The 13,284-nt window shown below is 46.1% G+C and overlaps 1 protein-coding gene across 13 annotated transcripts in view; it reads left to right on the plus strand.

The window, feature by feature from the left end:
• Positions 1 to 972: 972 nt before the first annotated feature.
• Adck1 (aarF domain containing kinase 1) overlaps positions 973 to 13,284 on the plus strand; it is an 85,882-nt gene continuing 73,570 nt past the window's right edge. For 3 of the 13 annotated variants that reach the window (XM_021653335.2, XM_060387931.1, XM_060387933.1), the window contains exons 1-2: positions 9,649 to 10,508; positions 12,361 to 12,444. In XM_021653335.2, the coding sequence (XP_021509010.2) occupies positions 10,344 to 10,508; positions 12,361 to 12,444 (249 nt within the window). In that variant the 5' untranslated portion in view covers positions 9,649 to 10,343. The other 10 variants (XM_060387926.1, XM_060387934.1, XM_060387927.1 and 7 more) reach the window with 9 other exon arrangements.

The raw sequence follows: 13,284 nt of genomic DNA on the forward strand, positions 1-13,284 counted from the left end.
TCTTGAGACAGGGTTGCTTTATGTAATCCTGGTGGTCCTGGAACTTGCTTTGTAGACCAGGATAGCCTGGTGTCAGTGTGCCACCACATCCAACCTTGTGGCTTTCTATGCTGCCTTTCCATGAAGCTAAGTTCTTAAATTTAATACAGTTCACTTAAGCCCTGTCTTGAGCTCATGGGAATGTTTTCCTTTATTTTCTTTTAAAAGGTACCTTAATTTTCTCGTTAGAATCTTGACTTGAAATTAGTTTCTACATGTGGAGCTAGTTAAAGTGTCCAGCAAGGAGCTAGTGTTCAGCTCATGTCCTGAAACCCTCCACCTTCCCACAATGGTCTGGAATGTTTGTCTATCCAGTTGAGGCTTCTGGGCTCTCTAGAACATTCCACTCCTCTACTCCAGCCTATGTCAATATCACGGTCTTAATTTTCATAGCCTAATCGTACATGTGAAGTATGGAAGGCCAAGTCCTTGAAGCATGTTCTTCTTCCATAGTCTTGATTATGCTTTTTCCTGTGTTTCTTTTTAGATCAGCTTGTAAATGGCTAGGTAAAAGCATTGTTTGATTTTTCGATTAGAATTACATTGAACTGAAAGATGAATCTTCCATTCCACCTGTGTCTTCCCACGGCGGGAATCGCTTCTGTTGTTTCTAGAATGGGTGCCTTGTAAATGTTTCCAAAGTACATCTTTTAAGTCCACATTTGGTTATTAGAGATCAATACATCAGGATCACCGATAATTCTAATCATTAAAATAATAAGAATCTAATGCCTACTTACAATCTACAGGTCCACAATTTCATCCTCCACTAAACACGAATTTATAACTTGACTCCTGAAAAAACGTTCTGAGTAGGATTCTGTGTGGGTATTTTAGGCAGAGAAACAGCGAAAGACTCCTTTCAGGCTCAGGGACCTAGAGTGGTGTCAGCAGCTTAAGGAACCGAGAACTACAAGTCCCGGCAGGCCACACGGCACCGGCTTCTGTAGGCACCGGGTGGCGGAGGCACGGTTTCCTGGAGTTTGGGTTCCGGGCTGCGGCGGGGCTGTTTTCCTTCCCTCCGGGTGAGTAGCACTCGCGCACAGAGCCCGGGCAGACCCTGCTGCCAGATCGCGCGGCATGTGGAGCGCTGGGAATCTGGTGCAGATGAGCTTCACACCGCCTGAGCTCAGGCTTTGCAGCCATGGCGAAGCTGGGAGGAAACTCTGGCGTGTGACCTTGTCACCTTAACAGGCGTGACCACGTGGCCCAGGTGACTCGCAGTGCCCCGCCCCCTCCGCTGTGACTCTCCAGCTCCGTGCCTTAGCGGTTGTTAGCGTGGACTGGGCACTTGGGTGGCCTAACCTTGAGTGCACCGGAGTAGGCGGCGGTGGAGAGGGACTCCGAGTGGCTCCGCCAGAAGCCTTCATACCTTGGTGGCTTTGTGGGCTCCCCCGCAGACTCTGGTGCGGTGAGCGTGGAGTGGTGAAGAGGAGGGGCCTCCCCAGAAATCAGGTCACCTAGGCTTGCAACCGGCGCCAGTCTGCTTTTGATTCCATGTACCTTGCAGATTTCTGGTGCGTCCAGCTGATGTGAGGGGAGAAGCCTGTAGAAGACCCTTAATACAGCTGTCGTAGACTTCAGTGGCATTTACTTGCCACCAAGTGGGAAGCAGCTTAATGCTTTGTAGGCGCTCAAGAAATAGCTGCTGAGTTGTTAGGAATTAGATTTTGTCCTGTCATAGTTTTTCTTTAAGCGTCTTCTTGTTACCGCAGTTCTCAGGCTGTATAGTGGGAAGCAGAATTACGTGGAAGGGCCTGTTACCATACAGAATTCTGCCCGCTCCCCTTCAAACTTCTGATTTTAGTATGGTATTTGAACTCTGGAATCAGCACGACCATCAGGAATCCAGGAGATGCGATGGAGCTATCCTGGGGACGATAATTTGAATGCTGCTATTTTATAAGAAAAACCATCCATACATTCTTCATATTTGGTTATGGTTGTGGATTTTCCCCCCTTGTTGGCCAGCTTCACCATTGTAGCTGTGCATCCATGGGAATTGCTTTACACAATGGAACCCACAGTGGAACCCATTACTTTACATACATCTATCCATGTAGTTTCATCTCTTGCGTCATTTTGTTCCTGGGTTAAATCGTAACTTATTTTGCTGTGTTATTTGATTGGCTGATATTCAACAGGCCTTGTGATGTGAGATTTTACTTCTCTTGGAAGAATTTGCATTTTCTTTCTTTCCAAATACGCTCCCCCAGCCCCGGAAGGGATTGATGAATGGGAGGCGTGCTCCGTGTAGCTATCCATCCCCATCTTGTCCCGGAACACAACAGCAAGCACACTGAGTCACCTAGGTCTCATTGTCCATGACAGAGAACCATTGGCTTCCAGGACCCAGCAAATTACTTGTTCATATGCACCTGTTACTCTGTTGGTGGCACAGACACACCTGGATCCAAGCAGTTTGCTCTGTTGGCTCCTTTGGGCTGTTCTAGCTCCAGTGGTATGTGCCCAAGAATCTAGTTGTGCAAATTGCTTGAGCTATTCTTTTAAGAACTTTTTGAAATCTCACTCATTCATCTGCTGCATGCCCTTTCCTCTTGGCCTTAAGTTGTTAACCCTTTCCTGGGATGAGCTGAATGAAAAGAAGGTTTCTTTTCTGTTCCTAGGTGAGGTTTATTGTCCTTATCTGCTGAGGAACCTTGCCATTGGTCTGGGATTCCTACTATTAGTACTGATCCGAGCAACCTCTGGCCATTTACACACTAAGAAGTGTAGTTAAAACTCACTCTCTGCAGGATGGGGAAGACTGTGAGCCTTTTCAGACCTACTGTCCCTGGGTATGGACTCATCTTGTTTACTCTTTCCAAGAGTATATTTGGGTCTTTTCTGGTTTGGAGAACATTCCAGGAAAAGAAATGGTCCCAGTAATCTCTGTTGGAAATGAAAGGTAGCTAGGGTGACTTTTGGGGATAAATAGAATTTTCTCCCTTCTCCTTTCTCCCTTTCCTCAGCAGTGTTCTCTCTTGTTCACTGAGGGGGTTGGAGTGGGATGTAATTTTGGGCATTCTCGGGAAGGGGCAGCTGGTAGATGGTAGGTGGAAAGGCCATTTGCAATAATGCTTCATTTCATACTTAGTTCTATCCTTGAGATGGACTTTTTCTTTTTTCTTTCTTTATTTCTTTTTTTTCTTTTACATTTTTCTAGACAGGCTTTTTCTGTATAGCCCTGGCTGTCCTGGAACTCTCTTTGTTCCAGGCTGGCCTTTAACTCACAGAGATCTGATCCCCTCTGTCTCATGAATGCTGGGATTAAAGGTGTGTACCAGAACTCCCAGCTCAAGATAGACATTTAAAAAAATGATTTATTTATTTTTATTTCATATGTCTGTATGAGGGTGTCAGATCCCCTTAATCTGGAGTTTCAGACAATTGTGAACAGCCATGTGGGTTCTCTTAACTGCTGAGCCAGCTCTCCAGGCCCTGAGATGGACTTTTTTTTTTTTTTCTGACCATCAACTTCCACTTGTCCAGCTTCCTGATGCTCAGTTTCATCATGGACTGGGTGTCTCCTCTGGCCCAGAGACGAAGAGTTCATTCACATTGATTTGATGATTAAACAGCCGTACAGTTCTTCAGGCTCAAATGTGTTTATTTCTAGTGAGGAATATTGTGTAATTTTTGACACGCTATTGATTTCCAGATCACCAGGCACTGCCTTCCATAGGCTTGGCTCTTCTGGGGCTTGGTATCAGGTTAGAAATGATAGTTTTCATCTGCAGCAGCTCTATTTGCATCAAGCCAGTAGTAAGGACCTTAGTGTCTTGAGGTCCAAGTCACTTGAGGCCCCCTATCAGAGAGATGTCATTAAAAAAAGATGGTGGGTCTGGACAGATGGCTTTCATATGTGAGGTCAGACTTGTTGCTTATTCAGGGGTCTTGGATTTGGCTCTCAGAACCTAAATTGGGTGGCTCACAAAGGTGTAACTCCAGCTCTAGAAGATCTGATGTTCCCCTTCTGACCTTCATGGGCACCTGCATATCCATGTGCATATGCATATACACACGTACACAGACACACACATATATACACACATACACATAGACACACAAATACAGACACACACAGATATAAACACACATACACACAGACACATACACACAGACACAGATACATGCACACACAGGCCAAAATCAATCTTAAAAAAAAAAAAAAAAGACTGACTGAACACTGGCAGTGGGAAGGCCTGATTATATCATTCTTGGCCACTTTACTAGCTGAGCCACCTGGGGCTGACCACTCACCTTGGTGTCCTCATTTATACCCCAGAGGAGGATACTTGCCTCATCTTGCTGCTCCGTGTGGAATACTAACAAGGTGAGTGTATTCTGTGCTGGGACTAGAAGTATGTGCCCCCAGACCCCACATGTGTGTAGCAGACTCTGTAAAGGTTAGTGCTTGCTAGTGACATTTTCCAGTGATGAGGTTTTAGGTTCTTGGCAGCCTCAGACCTCCTGCAAGGAATGAGAGCTAACTCAGGTGAAAGTCAAGGCAAGCAGACAGAACAGGTGAGTGACTCATTATCAGAGGCTTTAGTACTGAAAGGTGTGTTTCACGGACAGACATTTCACGCATGACAGGCCTTTTAAAACACCCTGAGGGAAGCAGCTCATTTTCATGTTGAAGACTCTGATACCTTATGGAAAACTCCAACTCCAGTCTAGACACATTTCACTCTTATGGCATCTATTTTATGTATTTTAGTTCTTACCACTTTTATTGCTGAGGACATTTGTTTGAAAATGGGGCTGCCTCCCTGTTCCTTTGATACCCAGAGGTAGTCTCAGGGATGGGGGAGACTGCAGTTAATCAACAGCTGCTGTGGAGGATGCTACAGCAGGAGGGTGGGGTTCAGAGGAGCAAAGGTTACAAGGTGGTATGGGAGTGATGGGGAGAGAATGAATACTGAGTTGGAGGCCCGGGGTATATTCATCTAGAGACCTGTAGGCATACGTTAAAAAAAAAAACCTTTCATTTACATTTTTAAATATCTCCTCTCCCTACTCCACCCCAATCCCTTCCAACACCCCAACACCAGATAGGAGAGAGAAAGGGTTAGTGGGAGAGGGGGTGCAGTTCTCTTAGCTGCTTCCTGTTGGCTAGGGTTGTCGGGTTCCTTGGAGCCAGTCCAATCCTTGTTTTCAGGAGATCTTCAGCTTCCTGTTTCACAACAGCAACCAGGAGCAGCAAGGAGAGAAGCAGCAGTAGCCTTGTTCCTTCTCGGAGCTACCACTCCCTCTGGGCTCTGGCATTTATTCTCTCTCCAGAGTCCTCAGATTTAAACTACCTGCAACTGGTAAAGAGCTCCTCTCAGAGCCCACATGAGGTGAATAGTCTGCTGCTGTGGACCATCTGAATCAGTCCCACATCCCACACCTGGGACCCAAACAAAAACATATTTATATCTACAACAGAGACCTGTGTTGTTACTGGTTCTACCAGGCTCCATGGGGTATAATTGATCCATTCATTGATTAATTTGGTTAGTAAATGTTTTTAGAGCACTTATTATGGTGTGCTAGACTAAAGACTGGCATATTGCATCCTGGGGACTGTGTTTGGCCATGCCCATTGCTTTGTATGTCCTTTTTGGTGGCCTTGCGCTAGAGTACAGAATTGAGTAGTTGCCTCCGATGTAGAGTAGCCCCCAAAGCCTGAAGTAGTTATTGTATGGGCCTTTTAGGAGAGCTTGCTGGCCTCTGTTCTGGGCAGGAGAACGGCAAGACAAAAACTCCTGGAGTGTACTATGTGGCATGTTGGAAAACTAGCAAGTTGGAGTAGATTGAGTAGAAGGCAAAGTGGAAGTCTAGAAGGAAAATCTGTTAAGACCTTGGCTCTTCATGAATGAGTTGACTTTTTTATTAGGATAGCTGAGAGCACAGAGGTGCCTAGCTGGACTTAAGTTTCTACATTAAGAATCAACTCAGGATATTTATATATTTATAAATATATAAATAAAATTAAATTAAAAAAAGAAAGAAAATCAACTCAGGGAAGCTGAGGGTGGTGGTGAGTTTGAGGCCAGTCTTGTCTACCTAGTGAGTTCCAAGCCAGCCAGGGCTACATAGGCTCCATCTCAAATCAGTCAGGCAAGCAAGCAAGCAAGCAACCAACCAACCAACCAACCAACCAATCAAAAAGCCAATTGGGGGAAGAAAATTACTCTTAATAGCTGACTTACTGTGTTTACCTCTAAATTGGTCTTGAGTTCTTAGAGGAATGTGTATGTCTTAGGGTTTCTATTTATGTGAAGGGACACTGTGACCATGGCCACTCTTATAAAGGAAAACATTTATTTGGGGCAGGCTTACAGTTTGTTGTCATCATGGTGGGAAGCATGGCAGCATGCAGGTAGACATGGTGCTAGAGAGGTAGCCGATAGTTCCACATCCAGATTGGCAGGCAGTAGGAACTGGGCTTGGTCTGAGCATTTAAAACCCAAAGCCTGGGCTGGAGAGATGGCTCAGCGGTTAAGAGAACTTGGCTGCTCTTCCATAGGTCCTGAGTTCAATTTCCACTATTGTATGGTGGCCGATAACCATCTGTAATGATATCTGATGCCCTCTTCTGGCATGTAGGTGTACATGCAGCTAGAGCATTCATATACATAAAAACAAACAAACAAACCAAAAAACAAATCCAAAAAACCCAAAGCCCACCCCCAATGACATACTTCCTCCAACAAGGCCACACCTCCTAAATTTCTCTTACGAAGTGCTATTCCCTAATACCACACATTCAAATTTATGAGCCCTGTGGGGCCATCCTTATTTAAACCACCACAGGCTATATCATAATAGTTCTTTTCCTCAGTGTTTTGTTGTCTGATATAAACAAAAGGAGAAGGAATTTATTTTGCCTATAGTTTCACATCAGGGTCATTTGGCCTCCCATACTCTTGGACAGAGCATCATGGCATGGCAGTAGGAACACGTGGCAGAGGCTGCTCTCCTCCTGGTGGACAGGAAGCAGAGAGTGAGACAATGGCCTTACTTTTTCCAACTAGGTCCCATCTCCTTGCTTTTTTTTTTAGAACCTCCCAAAATATTGCCGGCAGCTGGGGTCCAGGTGTATGACACATGAGCCTGTAGGGGGATTATTTCTTATTAAAATCCTAACGGTGGCCATAAATTCTACCTTTGACCTGATAGGCATCCAAGAGAGTTGGTGATGGATGTTAACCATTAAGATCTGCTTTTATCTCTAACAGCCTAGCCTCCATCTGCCTCTTCCCGTATCGGCATTTATCAATAAACAAATTAATAACAAAGTGGAGTGGATGCCTGCACATCCTCTTGGAATGTAGGTAAAGAGGAGTGCTAACTCAAGCTTTCGAGTAACATCACCCACTATCTTATTCACAGACAGAATCTTACCTCAGAGTTGGTGATTTAGTGGCCATAGGGTGGGATCCAGCAACCTGCTTTTTGAAATGTTACGAAGGCTGACTTTTGTTCAGGTGTTCCGCTGACCATACTTTACAAACACTGCCCTTGGAGAGCAAGGCTGCTGTTGTGGCTTGAATGAGAACGTCCTGCCTCCCCCATGTAGGCTTATCACTTTGAATGTTTGGTTCCCAGTTGGCAGATTGTTCAGGAAGGATTAGGAGGTGTGACCTTGTTGAGGAAGTGTGTCAATGAGGGTAAGCTTTGAGGTTACCCTCAAAAGCCCGTGCTAGGCTTGGTCTCTCACTCCCTGACCCCTGTCTGTGGATCAGGATGAAAGCTCTCAGCTAGAGTTCCGGCACCATGCCTGCATACCTGCTGCCATGCTCCCAACTATGGTGATCATGGACTAACCCTCTGAAACTGTAAGCAAGGCCCCAATTAAATGCTTTGTCTGGAAGTTGCATTGGTCAGGGTGCCTCTTCACAGTAACTGAGGCAACAACAAAAGGAAAGATAATAGAACTCAATGGAAAGTATCACCGAGTCCATGAAAAGTCAAGACAGGAGAGAAAGTGGGCTGGAGAGGAGGCTTAGCGGTTAAGAGTGCTTGCTGCTCTTTCAGAGGACTGGACATGGTTCCCAGCACTCATGTCTAGCAGCTCATAACTGTCTGCACCTCTGGCTCCAGAGACTCTGGCATCATTTTTCGTCTTCTGTGGGCATCTGAACACATACAGACACATATATACATAAATAAAATAAAATATTGAAAAAAAAAGATAGGAGTGAAGCAGAACAGGCAGGAAAAATAGGGGTTGGAAGAAGGTGGTAAATTTCGATACAGATATGTAAGCTATATTTAATATAAATCTAGGAAGCCAACTGCATGCTCTTTAAAGAAATGGTGTTGAAGGTAAAGGAATGGAAAAAGATGTGCTTTGTGTATATTTAAAGAAAAACCAGGTTCTATATTATGAAGCATGAGTCAAAATAGACTGCAGAGAAAACGAAGACAAGGCTGTTTATAGCAGTAGTTTCCATGCAGAGAGGAAATGAAGTGACAGAACAGGGCCAGAGCCGAAACCTCTGAGGTGACGCCCTGCATCTTGCTGCTGCCTCTCTGAAGGCTTAGCACTGACAGGAGGCTTGGCGATGCTCCTTTCTGTCTGGGGCCTGCCCCTTGGCACTTGCAGCTGAGTCAAGGGTTTCAGTTGGAAACCAAGTACTCAGGGATTGTTGAGGAGGTAGCCCATTGGATTCATTGTCCCCAAGAATGTCTGTGTAGCCACCTGGTGTCTTGAGGAGGTTTGAGTAAGGAGGGCAGGGTCTTTCTGCCCAGAGGTATGAGTTTGGTACCCAGTAGGATCTCCCCCAGGACAGTATGTGGACAAAGTAGCATCAGTCACCCTCAAGGAGCACAGGCTAAACTGTCTGACTATAGTAAACATTTTGACTAGCAGCTAGATCCGGAGGAACTACTGGTTGCTTCTGCCCAGCTACCATTTGGCAGGGTCCTGCCTACTTCTGACTGTGTGTCAAGGCTCATGGTGCCTGTGGCTGTTGCTGGTGTAAAACTAGTGACAAGTGCCAACAGTGAGCATGCCTTTCACGCTTTTCCTCTCTGAAAGCACCCTTCATCTGGATCTTTTACCCTTTGATTCTCTGCTTCTGAACACTTACGATAGTGGTTATGTATCTTTTTGCTTCTCCGCCATCCCACCCTAGAGCGTAAGCGTCACATGGGCAAGAACTGTAGGTTGTTCACCTTCTCCACTCCAGCTAGAACAGCACCTGGTGCTGTTGAAGGAAGGACATTGGGAGTTGATTTGTACGAGGTGCTACGCTAAGCACTTTAACTAATTATTTCACTTCATCTTAATTTTGAGGTAGGCATTATCTTGTTTTAGAAATGAAGCTGAGGTCCCATGAGATCAAGAAAATGACAAATGGTCATACCATCTGTGAGCGGCAGAGCTGGGATTTTAATTCTGGATTGACCCACTAGGAAACTCCTAATAGCTAACCTTTCTTGACCTTCTTTTCTTGCACAGGGCCTGGAGACATGGCCAGAAAGGCTCTCAAGCTTGCTTCGTGGACCAGCATGGCCCTTGCTGCCTCCGGTGTCTACCTCTACAGTAACAACTACTTGGACCCCAATGACTTTGGCGCTGTCAGGATGGGCAGAGCTGTTGCTACGGTGGGTTTTTCTCCTTTGGGGGTGGCAGAGGCATCACAGCATTACCTGTAGGTGTTCCATAGGTGCGGCAGGTGGGTGTGCTGACGGATATGAAGACACAGGGGTGTCAGCTCTGCAGAGCTGCAGGCACGGACGCACATCCTCACAGACCTTCACCTCTGTTGCCGCTCTGCCCTTGAACACAGAGTGCAGGTCCCTGCTCTGAAGCCTTTACATGCTCCGTGTCTTACTGTAGCGATGACTCAGAGGGGCAGTGTTCCTCGGAAAATGCCAAGGACGGAAGACTTTGTGGAAAGAAGACTTGGGCAGTTCAGCTCTGTGCTGCCTTTCAGCTTCCTGTCTGCTCTGAGGTGAACTCCTTGGGAGGCCTCCCCTACCACAGATTCCCACCCTCATGATGTTCCAGCAAGGGTATGGGGCTAAGTGAACTCAGACTGAACACTCTGAAGTCACGAGTCAAAAGAAATCCTTCTTTCAAGAAAAACTGTCAGCACACTTGATCTCCAGCGAGCTAATCTGGAGAGATCTGAATATGGCATTTATATGTGGATTGTCTGGGGCTGGGAGAACTCTGTCCAACTCCAAGTGGAGGATCTGATTTGAATATTTGACTTTAGATATTTTCTCCAGTGGTTCAACAGCAATATCGTCCTGGTGTTATGTCTTTTTAGACAAAAAAAAATTATATTTTATGTCTATAAATGTTTTGCCTGCATGTATGTATGCATGCATGTGTATATGTATACCATGTGCATACTGGTGCCTTTGGAGGTCAGAAAAGGATATCAGCTTCACTGGAACTGGAGTTGCAGATGGCCATGGGCCATAAGGTACTGGAAACGGAACCAGGTTCCTCCGCATTGGCAGTAAGTGCACTTAACTACTGACCATCTTTCCAGCACCCATCATAGCTTCTTTTCTTCTCTCTCTCTTTTTTCTTTTTCTTTATTATTATTCTTGTTTTATTATTTATTATTTTTAAAATTATAATATTATTATTATTATTATTGGCTTTTTAAGACAGGGTTTTTCTGTGTAGCCCTGGCTGTCCTGGAACTCACTCTGTAGACTAGGCTGGCCTTGAACTCACAGATACTCCTGCCTCTGTGTCCTGAGTGCTGGGATTAAAGGCATGTACCTCCACCGCCTGGTTTATCATGGCTTTTTTAACTCTGTTGACAACTCTTCTCCCAGACGCTGCTTTACAGTCTTTGCAGAATAGATTGCCAGCCATACACATCATGGCTTCTCTCCATTATTGCTGTTGGGGCGCGGGGTTAACAGTTGCTGCTGGTCCCCTGCCCATGTAGGTGTGCATCTTCATTTCCTGAGAACCCAGTGTCATCAAGTGTTCTTGGGGAGACCACTGACATGGTACCTGCCCTTTAGGGTAAGCCGAGCTAAAGAATCGAATAGGCAGATGGGCTTTGGAATAACAGGATCGGAGGATGAAACTGTTTCTGACTGTTTACCGAGTGCCTTTCCAGGCCCGCTGTTTTCTTCCAGCTTTGAAGGAGCCTCTGGGTATGGAGTGCTCACACTCCATGTGCACACACAGGTGCATTCAAGAGCAGTTTAAAGCCAGACACATGTCAGGACTGCTGCCATGATCAGATGTAAGAATGGTGCATTAGGAAAAGAGTGCAGTGTGACGCACGCCTTTCATCCCAAAACCTGGGAGGCAGAGGCAGGCAGATCTCTGAGTTCTCGGCCAGCCTGGTCTACAGAGTGAGTTCCAGGAGAGCCAGGGCTAAACAGAAAAACCCTGTTTTGAAAAATCAAAACCCAAAACAAACAATAAATAAATAAACGAGAGAGAGAGAGAGAGAGAGAGAGAGAGAGAGAGAGAGAGAGAGAAAGAGACCCCCAACTAACTGAGAAAGCATACTTAGGCTCTGGCTACCATCCAGAAGAAAATGGTGGTAGAGTAGAAAAAAAGTCTTGAGTTTTTGATGCAGAAAGGCGGGCAGACCCAATAGAGGTTTTCCATTCTCTGAAGGCCTATGGCCCTGATCATCCTGGTTCAACACTCAGTGAGCAGACCTTGCTGATAGCTGGTGCTCAGCATGTACAGGTGGAATGGAATTAGGCTTTAGGGGTGCACAAATGAACATTTTTGAATATAAAACTCACAACTTAGTTTCTAAGGTCCTTAGTTGCTCAGCACTGGAAAGGAAAGTTTGAGCTCAAGGCTCCTCCATGCTGGAGAGATATGTGGGAAGCCTGTGATTTCTGTTTGACTGTGAATAAGGGTCCCTCACTACGGTGGGGTGGGAGGGAGATTGGCTAGAGGATCTAGAATGGAAATTCATGTGTAATAGCATGCATTTAGTTAGTATTTATTGAATGTCCACCTGTTTAGTGTGAAAGATGCTGGAGGACAGTAATAAGCAGGAAGACCCGGTTCAGACAGTTTACAAACAAGGAAGTGAATGGGAAAGATAAGTTTGGAGGTGTTTGTTTATGATCGATTATGGACAGTTCATAAGGGCCACTTGGTGCATAAGGGCCACTTGAGACTGGGGCCTCCCTGGAGGAGTGTTCCTGAAGGCCAGGAGGGTGCATCCAGGTTAAGATCTGGTGGCTGAGCATCCAAGGGGTGGGGCCAGCTACTCCCATAGAGCCAGCATCTCCTGTATGGGTCTCCTGCTCAGGGCTTTGGCAGAGCTGTGGTACTATTGTTCTCAGTGCTGAACCTTCTCCTCCCTTGCTTCACAGACAGCTGTCATCAGTTATGACTACCTCACCTCCCTGAGGAGTGTCCCGTATGGCTCAGAGGAGTATTTGCAGCGTCGATCCCAGGTAACCGACCCCCTGGAACCCATCAGAGCTGGGCCAGGATGGGGCACGCCTGAAGAGCGGGCGCAGCCGGTTTACTTCCTGAGGACAGAGTGGGCACTGAGGTAGTGGCCACTGGCCTCGCCTTAGTACCTGTGAGCGGGATTGCCATCTTATGTCAAACTGGGTCTCCTATGCTAGGCCATTGTCTATGAATGTCTATTGGGAAGGCTGCGGTGTGTGTCTGATGGCAGGAGGGATGTAGGCTGCCTCCGGAGGGCTAATAACTTCTCAGCCGTGTTGTTGTGTTTTTCTTTTTCTTTTTTCCTCTGAGGGCCACTGGGGCCTCTTGTAGGAGTGCAGCTCTGGACCTCACACACGTCCTCAGTCAGAATGTAGTAGTTGCTGTGGCTGCATGAGAGACACTGGGGAGACGGGAGATCAAACACGAGGTCGAACATGGGGAGGTTGACAGTAGACTAGTGCATTTTAACCGTCCATAAAAGTAACAAAAGTAGAGGGAGGAGCAGAGTGTAATGACACCCTTCCCCCGTACAACGGTCCATCCTGAGGAATGACTGATGTCGTGTGTGTCACTTACTCCCCTCCTTTGCATGCTCCCTCTGAAGGGTCTAAAGGAAACCTCAGGTGCCGTATTGTTTCATGTATACATTCTTCGGTTATGTCTCCAACAGGGAAAGACCTTTGAAAAACCACAACCATGACGCTGTGGTCACATGTAACAAGACAAGCAATCCCACAGTAACTTCTCCCTGAAATGCCTTTTGAAAGTTTTCATTTAGTTGTGAGTATGTAGGAGCTGTGTGTGTGCAAACATTGGGGTGTCTTCATCTACCACTCTCT

Source organism: Meriones unguiculatus, chromosome 7 (genome assembly GCF_030254825.1).
Source record: "Meriones unguiculatus strain TT.TT164.6M chromosome 7, Bangor_MerUng_6.1, whole genome shotgun sequence".
Classification (NCBI taxonomy): Eukaryota; Metazoa; Chordata; class Mammalia; order Rodentia; family Muridae; genus Meriones; species Meriones unguiculatus.